General features: G+C 41.3%; 1 protein-coding gene across 5 annotated transcripts in view; it reads left to right on the top strand.

Moving 5' to 3' along the window:
* Nucleotides 1–12,584, top strand: part of LOC105690191 (ankyrin repeat and SAM domain-containing protein 1A-like) — a 40,589-nt gene that overhangs the window by 14,247 nt on the left and 13,758 nt on the right. For 3 of the 5 annotated variants that reach the window (XM_012407796.3, XM_048656088.1, XM_012407795.3), the window contains exons 8-11: nucleotides 874–1,116; nucleotides 1,301–1,577; nucleotides 1,702–2,394; nucleotides 6,479–6,653. In XM_012407796.3, the coding sequence (XP_012263219.2) occupies nucleotides 874–1,116; nucleotides 1,301–1,577; nucleotides 1,702–2,394; nucleotides 6,479–6,653 (1,388 nt within the window). The remainder of the gene's footprint in view (nucleotides 1–873; nucleotides 1,117–1,300; nucleotides 1,578–1,701; nucleotides 2,395–6,478; nucleotides 6,654–12,584) is intronic. The other 2 variants (XM_025747166.2, XM_012407797.3) reach the window with 1 other exon arrangement.

Below are 12,584 nucleotides of genomic sequence, written 5' to 3'. Positions count from 1 at the left end.
AACCAGTCCTGACCAATGTTTGACGTTTGCGGAGGGATAGGCAGGGTTGCGGGGAGGGCAAGGTTGCCCCGACTTGGCCCTGGATGAATCCATCGCGTTAAACAATGTAAATGTTAGCTGGTCTCAGCATAAAACTCATAACCACTTCCACGGTTTCAACCCACCTCTTCCCATCCCTTGCTACGCTCCTCTTACTTCTCTCACACCTCGCTCCTCGCTACTTCCATCTCTTATTCACCGCGTCCGCGATTCCCGCAGCGCCAACGCTCGCCGCTATATCCGTACCCTCATTTCCTCACCCGTTTCACCCGCACGGCGATGTAGCCTCATTAAAAAGTCGAGACTTCTATTCCGAAGACCGAGAGAAGGTATCTCGCTTACTAGAAAAGTCAACGAATAAATGCTGCAGGGTTATTATGTGTAGACGAATTCTGAACTTGTCTCTACGACGGGGCTACTCAGTTATCTTTTGTTCTATGTTCTACCGGAAGCTCGCAGCTACTCTGTTTCTATTTGACGAAAGATATACGTAAGTTGATCATTTCTTTTTTTTTTTTCCCTGCTAATATCCTGCCGAGATCAAAGACGTTATGTGTTTCGGTCCAGACCAGTTGATTGGATCGAACCGAGCACCGAGTGAACTGGTAGGCTATAATGTAACCGAGGGTAAAGTGGAAGGGCCAGAGGCGTGGATTGTTCTGCAAAGTTTTGAACGACCAACCTGTTGGTCCTTTCAGTGGTTTTGATAATGGTGACAATTAGCGGCGTGTGTCGGTAAGAGAGGCTTTCGGATCGCTATTGGCGGATCGTAGTTGCACGATTTATCAAGATTGTCGCGTAAATGATTCTGGCATTGTGGATTCCACGTTTTAGCGATGGTAAAATCAACGATGATACCGACTACGATCGATCTACGTCGAAGAATCAACATTGGACGGAGGACTCCGATCTCAGCTCCGTATTCGATAGCGTCATTATGTCAATGTCCGACACTCTGAACTCAATTAATACACTAGAGAGTTCCGAACCTACTCCGGAAGACAAACCATACAACAACACCAACATCACCAATATGAACAACATCAACAACACAAATCTAACAACAGACATTGCACGGTACGACGTTATATTGCACCTTACACAAAAAAATTAAAAAAAAATAAAAACAAAATAAAGAAAAACAAACTTTTCTAACGATATCACATGGCACCAATTGAGAAATTTTCACACAAACGCTGACAAACGCGAAGTTTGTCGTTCTGGGGAGAGAAAAAGTTCTAGCCAGATTTCTGATGCTTAGGGGATCGGACAACGGTTTATATCAGGGTCTTCCGGCACCGCGGGGTTTGATGGACTCCAGCTTCATATCCGAGGATCTCTCGCTGCAGCTTCCCGGTTACGGTTGCGGTGGCAGGGAGTCGGACCAGTTGAGCGTCTCGTCTTCGTCGAGCATCGGAGGGCCGAGTCCTCGTGATCGGCGTTGTTTGCCAGCCGACACAAATGCGGCGGGAATTTACCTGCCCATGGCACCGTTGTCCAGTTCCCTTCACAGCCCCGCATCTAACAGCAAAGTTTCGGTAAACGATGATTTCAAATAGTTGAAAGTTTCACCGAGTACGGAACTGGTTTCGTTCGGACCAACGCTGTTCGTCCGATCTGTTTCGTCGGGACCTGCGTTAAAGTTAGAAAATCCTGTTACAGCCGACCCCACCGAAAAAACCACCCCGACGAAATCTCTCCGTGTCTCCGACTCACCTGCAAACTCAGATGTCACTGTCTGCCGATTGTTCGTTGGGTCGGAGCAACTACGAATATTTATGTCTGGCGAGGAGCGGGGCGAGGAGTCACGCCGATCTTGACGAGCTTCAATCACGACGGGAACAGCTGCGATACCCCGCGCGCAGCGTAGATCAGTACGTCGATATGAAGTCGAGGTTCGGAGGCGGCGCCGGCGAGAATCGCGATCCGGATTTCGAACCCGTCGCGATAACCGAGATGTACAAAAATCGCCCGATAAAGGCGCTGAACCCCAGGCGGAAGCTGAGAAGGAACTGCGAACGGGCTTACGAGAACCTCGACGTCGACGGGGCTGCGGATAAATCGCCTTGCAGCGAAGGGGGTCTCCTCGTCGACAATGGTCAGACTTTCGTTTCGAACGCATTTATTACCCTGAAGTCGTCGCAGGAGAGTTTGTTGGACGACAAACGCGACGGGTATTCGTCACAGGGTGATCCGGAAAGCAGGGGCGCCACCGATAAAAGACTAAGACGCGTTCAAATGCTTTTACCAACGAGTCCCACCCACTACGTTCAACCGCCGACACCTGATCATCCGCCGCCGACAGCTCTACAAGCGGAAAAGTCCATACACGAACGGATACGACCCCTCAGTCAGGTGAGTAACAAAAAAAAAAAAAAAACAAATTTATTCCGTTGAGGACTGTACCGCATTAGACAGTTGACGTCGGACCATCGAACCGATCGAGGAATTCGTATCAATGGTAGAATAATGGATATTAATTGGTGGTGGCATGCAATTGAATTCCTCGTGTAATCGCGATTCCGTAATCTTCTTGTCGCGAGTACGGGAAGTTCTTTGACCCGAGGGAATTTCTCGCGACGTTGTGACTCACGAACGGCGATGACGGAAACCTCGGCTTTATCATTTGTTGACAACGCGTAATTTGGCGCGAGTTTGGCACGGAATGTGAGAATCCCCATTTCGATCGCGGACACTTTTTGCAACGCGAACAAACTCCGCGCGCGATTGAAATTCATACGTTCGACGCGAAGTTCAGAGATTCGTCGCGTCGCGTATAGTTTTTCGATTATTATCATCTGCACGAGTTCACAGCAAAGCCGGATGCAAAAACCACATCCTTTGTTATAATCGCGAGTTGCAACTCCGAGATCTTTACGAAAGAAAGTTCAAAGTCGGTTCTTTTGTACCGCGTTAACTGAAATCCGCGTGATTTTCCCACTCTATTACGTTCGACGTATCTGTGTGCTATTATCGTAACAATTTCATGCGGATGATCGAACGATCGGTTCAATTTATTAGAAAGCGAATGAATCGTGACGGTGAATCTCTGCCCGCGGTGAGTCTTTGAAATATCTCATTGAAATTGCCCCCAATATATTCGTAATATACTTAAAATTCCTGAATCATTGTTACGGTATATTATCCAACAAAAGACGTTTCCTGCATAGAACAAACTAATCCGATAGAAGTTCTTCGTCGAGCTACGTCACATCCGTAATTATTTGCTAATATACCCATTCATCCACCTACCGGGAGTTGGGAAATTCTCAGAACGTAATCGTTACAGAGTCCTCGTGTGCCTCCATTCAGGATCGTTATTATTATTAATGTAAGATCTCCTTGTTTTGACCCTTTCAGTTTGTCCTCGTTGTGTAATACACGTTTAGCAACGTGTGTACACAAGTTGAACATTCCGCGTCAACGGTTCGGAAATCGGGGGTAACGAAGTTTGACGTAGGATGACAAGGTTTTACATACCGTGTATACGTCGTCGTAGAGTATAATATCAGCACGTATCGAAGGGCGGAGCGAGTCTGTTCGTGAGGTCATATGCTCGAACAGAGTCGTCTACGATTCGCGACGTGTTTCACTCGTTTTCAAAGTAATGACGGATCCGCGAAACCGTTGACGTTCTTTCCGATAGTTTTGATTAAATTTGCGTTAGCGAATGCCGAACGAGTATAACCACTATTCCCTTGATTCGGCTCTCCGTCATATACGTACATAAGATGCATGTAGAAATTTGTCGAAGTAGTTGTAGCGGATAGAGGTAAAATAGAGGTTGAGGGGGTTTAGGGAGGGGGGTAGGGGAGGAAGTAGGTGACGAGAGGTTGGAAGGGTAGGAAGAGGATAGCGGCAAAATCCACCGACGGGTTACATTTAATATACAAGCCCTGTTTGATCTGTGATGCGATTTCCAAGGAGAGTATCGTACATAGCAGCGGATGGGAGGAAGGTATAGAACCCGCCTGCAGAGGAACCAACTCGTGCCGCCCGTTCGCCCACGCGCTGTCTTTTGCGCGATATACCTGTGATCGCTCTGCTGTGAGACTCGGTCTGCTCACTTCCATCTCCTCGAGTGGATATCCATAACGGCGGCAGCCAGCTGTCTCATCTTTGCCAACGTCGTCGTAACCCCCCGCCCCTACCGATCCCCTTCCTTTCCATATATGCACCCGCGATCCTCCTTCTCTCACCAGTTGCTGCCGCTACTGCTGCTGCTGCTGTTGCTGGTGCCGCTGCCGTTTCGCCTGATACCTACCTACGCTTCAGGAAATATTGCCAGGGTGGATTTCCACCACCCCCCCGCCCTCCCCCTTTTAACCTCCCTCTCTTTAGCAACCCCCGTGTTACCTTTGGTGTGGGTAAAACGTCTACATCTGTATCAACTTCGATGAAAGGTTGTAAGGATCGGTATATTGTTGCTCTGTTCAGCGAACTATTGAGTCGATGAAAATTTAAATATCAACTTTGATATATTATACGACGTATGTACGTACCACGATGACGATGATCGCCGTTCATTCAAGTGCGATTGTAATATAATATATCCCCTACATGTCGCAATGTGTTTATACATACATATAAAACGATGCGCTGTGTAAACGATGTTAAAAAACATTCGCAGAGTTTCACGAGGAAGGTCGTGTTGGGGGAAGATTTTTTCTCTTTTTTAATGTTTACTTTTTTTTTTTTGTTTTTTTTGATTTTATTTTTTTTATTTCGAGCTGTTTTGATTTCCATCAACGCGACTTTATAACCGGTGACTGTATTCTCGCCCCTGTTAACGGTATTCGGATCTTCAAAGGTAATTTTTGTATTAGCGGGCTTCACGGACGCTTAGAGTTACCGCCTTGTTACCTCCCGTGAATTTCATTGGGTGTAGGTACGCAGCTTGCTGCCGCCGCATTTACCACTACCAATACCATCACTACCACTACGACTGGTTAGCATTCTCGTTGCTTCCTTCGTTGCGGCCGATTTTCCATTACATCTCTCGTTAGCTGTGAAATATAATTTTTAGGGTAAATTAAATTCGGGCCTTTACTTGTACTTCAAGCCTTCGTCTTCGTCGTTATCTTACATTTTCGTTTCGTTACAACGTCTTTCATTCGGTAACTCACTATTCTGTATAATCTCAATTAGATTCGCGACCAAATTTTCTTTTCCGTCTCTTTTTTACCTATCTAAGAAAGATTTTATCAGTTTCTTAATTATGAATCACCAGTCAAGGATCTTCTTTGTTAACCCTTTCCGTTAAATCATAGTACTCTCGATATCCGATGCAATGGGGGGTGAAATTTAGTTACCACTATCAGGTGAAGTAAAGTTCAGAGATTCTTACAATTAGTGACGTCCGGTGTCGTGGTGTTCACGCTGGGATGGTTAGAATAGGAATAGAAAAAGTAGTCGCCATTCCATCGTCAGGTGAAATCATCCAGACTTCTATTCGAGAAACGTAGTTGACATCCTTTGAGTAATGAAGCGCGTTCGCTTTCCATTACGTTATAGGATCGACGTATGGATATAATCGTATACGTATCCATATATTGATTTTAAAACAGTTTTCCATACCGTAGATTAACGTAGTTATCTCTGCATTTTCACAATAGATCGACCACCCGACAATCGAATCCCTCTGGGCGGAACCGATTATAAAACGCATTTCAGAAATTCGGATTGTTGGAACAAAATAACAAAAAAAGAGGTCTTACACAATTGTTTACTGGGGTCGTTTTGCGTCAGTGATGATAATGACAACCCGTAATGTTCACTTGTTGTTCCCATTCAATGGTTCCGAATATTATCTCAATTCTACGCAACCTATTTTCAATGGTAATTGTAACAATGCATACATAATTCACATTCAGTGGGTTAACTATCATGCTTTGAAAAAGTACCGGATCGCGGAAAGATGTTCAGGAATATAATACAATTTCGAGCGAAGGATCTCGTGTCGTGCTCGGCGAATTTTACAATATATTACGACATAAATTATACCCCAAGAGTCCCTCGACTCGTACGTACGTTTCTTGGAATAAAATTTGTGGGTGGAAGATCTGCGTGGCTATACATCGCTTAGGTGGTCAGAATCGTCGGTCTTGTAACCCCAGGTAAAAGTAAAAGTCTGTACATAAAGAAAATAAGGAAGGAAAAAGTAAAAGAACGCCAGATCTTTGCCTCTAAAAATAGCGCGAGTAGGTAGATTTCATATATATATGCAAAAAGAGTCACTGGCGCTGATTCACCGCGGCGACGATGACGCGATTATATCATTTAAGGCGATCGAATTTTCGACCGTCCAAAATCAGTGGACAACGATCGAATAACGTTCCCGTACCACCTCGTTTTCATCTGACTTTATTTCTCGGTACGAAATAAATTTCAGCTGAGGATATTTTTTTTAAAACAAATCCCCGTTTATCGTCGGTCCTAGGTTTACAAGCGTCGTTCGCGGGACATGGAGACTGAGACGGAGGAGGATCTTCTGCAGTTTCCCCCGGGTGGTTCACTGGACGCATCGAGCGGCTCCCTGTCCAGTGTATCCCTATCGGACAAGAGCGTCTCCACGGACAACGTTGAGGAATTCTTCGGCGACGTCCCGTTTGCAGGTAAACAGCAACAAACGCTTGGCTGCACCGCATGACGCTTTTCGCCCTGTTCTCCGTGTATTTCAGTTGCCCTGAGCTGCCTGTGTCCGCCGTTCACATAATTATTGTGAAAAAAAAATATACTGATAACAATTCTCCTCGTCGAATACAGAACAAAAAAAAAAAAACCCCGTCGATATCGAGTTGTCGTGTCAATGAAACGGCAGAAAAAAATCTTCTCATTCCATCACATATACATTGCCGGGGTTGTATATCTTTGATTTTTTTTTTGTTTGATTTTTTTTTGTATCATTTGACCCTTATCGATCGATCTGCGAGCGCACATAATAGTTCTTACAGATGGTTGTATGCTTTTCTGAAATTTTTACTCGTATTTTCTCATACATATAGATACTATATCTAGATTAAATGGCGTGGATATGGTTTACAAGTTTTTGCTTGACACGCCGGAACTATTTGTTTTAGATCAGATTAATTTACTTATAGATAAATTTAGGCTTAGGTCTTAGACCGAAGCATTTACAATTAGATTAGAAAAAGAAATATCTGAAACACATCAACCGTTTTATCTTAACACAAACGTACAAGTTAATCGCACGTATTATTGCGGTGTTTTTTTTTTTACTCAAAAATGACTTGCCAATTATTAGGTATACCTATCACGACATATCACACACTTTACGTACAGAATAATCTGCTAATAAGTCCACAAATCTTTCGTCTCAGACACGATATCGGCTCAAATTTTATCGACATTCTCATCTACACTAATTGAATCATCATTCTATCTTCTTCCCACCGCGATACTTAGCCGTTAAACTGTAGGCTGCGCGTGCAGAATAATCACGATGAAAGAACCGATGTGGAAAAAAATTGAAAGAAAGAAAAAAAAAAAGGGAAAGACAAAAATGAGTGTATACTTATACCCGTTGAGATCGCGTGTCGCAGTACATATTTTTTATTAGTTGCGGAGTAAATAATATATGTACACAGAAGTAAACATATAATCGTGATTTTATCCATTTTGTATATACATATACATATATATGTGAATTCAGCTGACCGAATGTTTACACGGGAATAATAATAAAAATATCAGCAACAATAATAATAGTAATAATAATAATGCTAATCGTAATGATAATAACGATCGTAATTAATTGATGGTTTACAATGTTCAGGTAATCTCCCAGAGTGTTAAATGCAATTTTATTAGCCGTAGTAATTGTTATTAGTGTAAACGTGTTATTGGCGTACGATATTTAATTTTTGATTCGAGTTTGTCTTCCGTGACAATCGATAGTCATACATATTACAGTCGGTCTCTGGAGTATACGTATAATATGGTGGGAATATACCTGAATGTAATACTGGATTGAAAAAAAAAAAAAAAAGAAAATTAACTCGTACACGTATATCTTTGTCTATACAAATATACTCGATTGAATATACATATATTGAAATTATTACTATTATGAATATAAATTTACACATCTATATACGTATATAATATACGAATAAATATATATATACATGAATGTATATGATAATCTTATTCTTTGATTATTGAAATTATAAGTATTACTCGGGAATGTGCAGCGATACAGAGATGAAGCGAGGCATACTTTTAATTTAATTTTTGACACGATGCCATAAATATCTAAAAACAAGAATATTTCTTATATACTTTATCCAAATAGAATCCAACTACAAAAATATCGCGTAGAACTGGAAAATAACGAATACCAATAGCATTCAAACATAAATTTGCATGAATTATATTTTCTCAAAGTGGCGTTTTAATTACGAGAAAAAAAAATAATTATCGAAATTACACACCACCTTGGTTTCAGCCATAACTTTTGTAATTAATTTTTCTCTCGCAAATTTGGCGCTTGGTTTTTATTTGAAAAATATTGCAGTGCATCCGCGATGTACGCGATTAATTAATCGGCCAGATTTTGCCCGATTGTGAGATTCTAGACTGGAAATTACCTCATGAGATTGGAATCTGAATCGTTTTATTGGTATAAACTTGAGGTACAACTAACGTGTAGTTTGTATGGTTATTTGATGTCGTTTTAACACGCTAACTGATATTATTTTGGAGGGAAAATAGCCTTGCTGTTTGGAGAGCAATTGAGTCGAGGAAATGATTCGTTGATAAGTGTATTTGCAGCTTAGTTTGCGTATGTATTTTAATTTTAATTTCGTTTCATTTGAAATTTGTTCCGTTTGCATATCACCTATTATTTCGTTATTATTTTAATTTTATTGTTGATTTTGTTGACGCTTTACAGTTACATTAATCGCCCGATATAATATTACTAAAGAAATGATCATGCGAATCGAGCGTGTGAAAATATTATAATGAAAATTTACACGCGCAAAGATACAAGACCGTATAATATATTATATCTTAATAGTGCGATAACAATTTTGACTGTAATGTTTATAAGCGATTATATAGTGCATTATTATAAATAATATAATATTATTGAATTGCTAATAAATATTATGCTGTTATGTATGTATTGTCTGAATTTATTTTGCGGCTTTTGTCCGTCCCTTTTTATTACAAAAACGATGATATACACAGATATACATATTTATAATATAATATCGTCCATTAATTGATTTATGCTTCTGTGTGAATTTCATTTATCGTTAGTTTCTTTTCGATATACTGTAAAATTATTCTTATTATTATTATTATTTATGTTATTTTAAACACGTGTATGACATGGGATAATTTGTACGCGCTACATTATGTCTATCTTAAAAAATATTCGTATCACATTTTACACCTACCTATACATATAATTATTTTTCTCGCATTTAATGTACTGTCGTTATAAATTCACGAGCAGATGAACAAGCTGCACGCGGTAACAGCTGCAGTCATTTTTATAAAAGAATTCAGTATGATCAAAAATGTCTTCGTGAATCATATCTGACATTATATTTCATATACGCATGAATTGAAATAATAATTAACAAGTGAAATGTCGTACGGTCTTTTTTCTCCGTGTTTTCTTTTTTTTGTTTCTTCGCTTCCTCCACTCTCAACTTTCTTACTCACTTGATATATATATGTGAGACACTCTTTTAAGCCGTAACTGAAGTTACACAAAAACTACAACAAGTGACATTAACAGAAGCAATTAATCCCGTAAATTATAACAGCCTGCTCGCTGGCGAACGACGAATTAAAAGAGTTTCTTGGGTCCTCTTACTTTTTTCTGCTACACTTCTAATGATATCGTATGATATGATACCACGACCCGGCGTACAATATTTGTTCGACAATTTGTCGAATTGATGCAACAATTTATTAATCAGCCCCTGACAACGAAAGCTTACGAAATCTTTCGTCGCATTCTTATATATTTTTAGTTGCCGGCACAATTGTCGTACGTATGACGCATTGTCGTTCAAGTGCTTGTGCATAGAAAGCCTGTTTTTCTTCCCCGTTTATTTTCGGGACTTCGTATACCTGCAAAACTTGGAAATGTCAACTTACGGTGCATGAAGGATCGGTTATCTATCCGTGGAACCTTTGGCTATCTGGCTTTGACAGATGGAAATATTTTCAGATTGTTACCCTCCGTTTAACCCCCTACCCCCTACCCCCTATCCCCGTCCCCCGCCTCCGCCCGCGCGTTACACAGTCGTTGTCGCCGACGACGTCGGTACTATACGGAGTTTCTATTATCGTCGTGGTAGTATAACGTGGGCCATTTCCAACCCTCGGTAACGAAAGAGAATAAAAAGAATAAAGAAAAGAAAAGCATTCCGATAAGATAACGACTCACTTAACTGAATAATAATCGACGTTGCTTACGATCTGACGGAATATAAGAATACCTACACGCATTCAATTTCCCTTCGAATAAATTATCTCAAGATAAATTATCTCTGACGTGAAAATGAAATCGGCGACTTCGAACCGTACATCGGTTTTGTTTTTTGTTGGTTGTTTTTTTTTTTTTTTTTTCTTCTTTCGACGAAAAGCGGCGTACTCAGCCTCGGAAGAGAAAATCAGCGTCCTCGAACGATGTGGAAAGCCGCGATTGATCTACCATGTGATGTTGAGTTTTCATCCAGCGTATATGTGAGAAAACTTTGGGTTCGCATTTGAGAAATATATGTACACCGTACGTGTGGACGGGGTATAGCGAGGCTTCGCGTTCGGCTACCCAGATCCTCGTGAATTGAATGTTAATGTTGTACGTCAGTAACATAAGCCGTATCATGACATCCGGTTTTCAGCGAGCGCGTCGCCGTTGCCGTCGCCGTCGCCGTGAGAGCCATAAGCTAAATAACCTAGTGCAATAGCTCGCGAGAGCTGGAACGTCGGTCCTTCTAATGGCGTACGGTTATCGGCGATATTTCCCTTAATTATATCAAATTTATATCACCTTCCGCAATTACACGGTGTCGCCGTGTACGGGCTGGTGTAATTTCGGTTATCGTTAAAACCACGCGTTGAAACTCGAAGACCATTTTTCAGCGGTAATTGTCGCGACGATATTCCCGAAAAGAAATTATTCCTCCGATTTTTCCTTGTTTGTTGTTTTCGCCTTTACCTCGGCCCTTCAGTTCTCCCGGGTCTTCTTTGACCGTTCAAAGGTACTTTGGAAGCGATCCAGTGGTCCCTCAGACTCGGACTAGTCCGGTTCTCTCTCGTCCCTTGGGTCTACTTTGTGACGTCAAGTTTTCAACTTTATACCTCAGCCATCGGTTTTTATGCGATCTCTCGTGCTCCCCGACTTGTAATAATGTTCGAAAAAATTTAATTTCGAAGTGATATCGAAACCGCCTCGTACCTCGTCACTACTCTTTTCCACGATCTATACTTCTCCTTTGTGTTTATCGAACGACTAACGTACCAGTATATAGAAACACGATACCGCAGTCGCTCCTAGAACAGGTGAGTGCCTTCTATTCACGACTTGGGCCTTTTTTTGATAGAATATTTTCGGAACTGGTTTTTCCATTTTTTATTTTTTTTTCTGTTTTTTTGTTTTTCGATTACTTTTTCTTTTCTCTCCTTACGAGGGGGACGACGACGCGCGGTAAGCTGAGTATACAAGTGAGCGGTGCTTCTGGCTCCCGGTCTCTCTGCTTAGCCTATAGACGATCGCACGTACGTACACGTGTCTCCTAGTTTTTCGTATCTGGTTCTGATTTTTCAACGGTAGTAGGTACAGCAAAGTGGGGTGTTATTCCCTGGTCCGTAAGCAAACTCTGTGTTATAAGGCAAGAAAAAAAAAAAAAGTGTATCAACCGAGGCGAAGGAGGAGAGAAAGAATCGTTTTTCTAGTCTTATCGCACAGGGCAAGGCCCGGGCCCAACTCTGTTCCGGGAATCTGAATCCTCCGTGGTAGCTCTTATCTTGGGAATATTGAAAATTATTCCTCGCTCACGATAAATCTGCAAATATCAAAATAACGCATGTACCCGCTTATCGCGGTATCTGGAAAAAAGGTCTTCCAACCGTTGGAAATAATTAACCGATTAGAAAAAAATTTCAACGATTATGCGCGCAGCGTGACGTTATACGCGCACACCTGCATCCATTGGGATAACAAAAACCAAAAACCGAAGAAATCGAAGTGTCTCAATTCGATAAAATTCCAACGATATTACTCAGAGATGTTCGCATTCGCTTTCCGAATCTATAGAAAAAAAAAAAGAAAAAAGTTCGCTAGTTTCGAGTTCCCTTTTTTTCTCCTCATTTCCCCCCTCTCCATATCCGTTAGATGTATCGCAGACGATCGCGACTCGCGGTCTGTAACAACGCGCAGGAAATCGCGGGTATAAAATAAAAGAAAAAAGAAAAAAGAGAAAAAAGAGAAAAAAAAAAAAAAAAGTTACCGGTGGCTGCAATTTCAATGAACCTTTAGCGCGGTTTCACTCGCGAAGCTA

The sequence above is a fragment of the Athalia rosae genome, chromosome 5 (genome assembly GCF_917208135.1).
Source record: "Athalia rosae chromosome 5, iyAthRosa1.1, whole genome shotgun sequence".
NCBI lineage: Eukaryota > Metazoa > Arthropoda > Insecta > Hymenoptera > Athaliidae > Athalia > Athalia rosae.
Note: the sequence above shows the minus strand (reverse complement) of the source record. Positions and strands in the feature narration are given on the sequence as shown.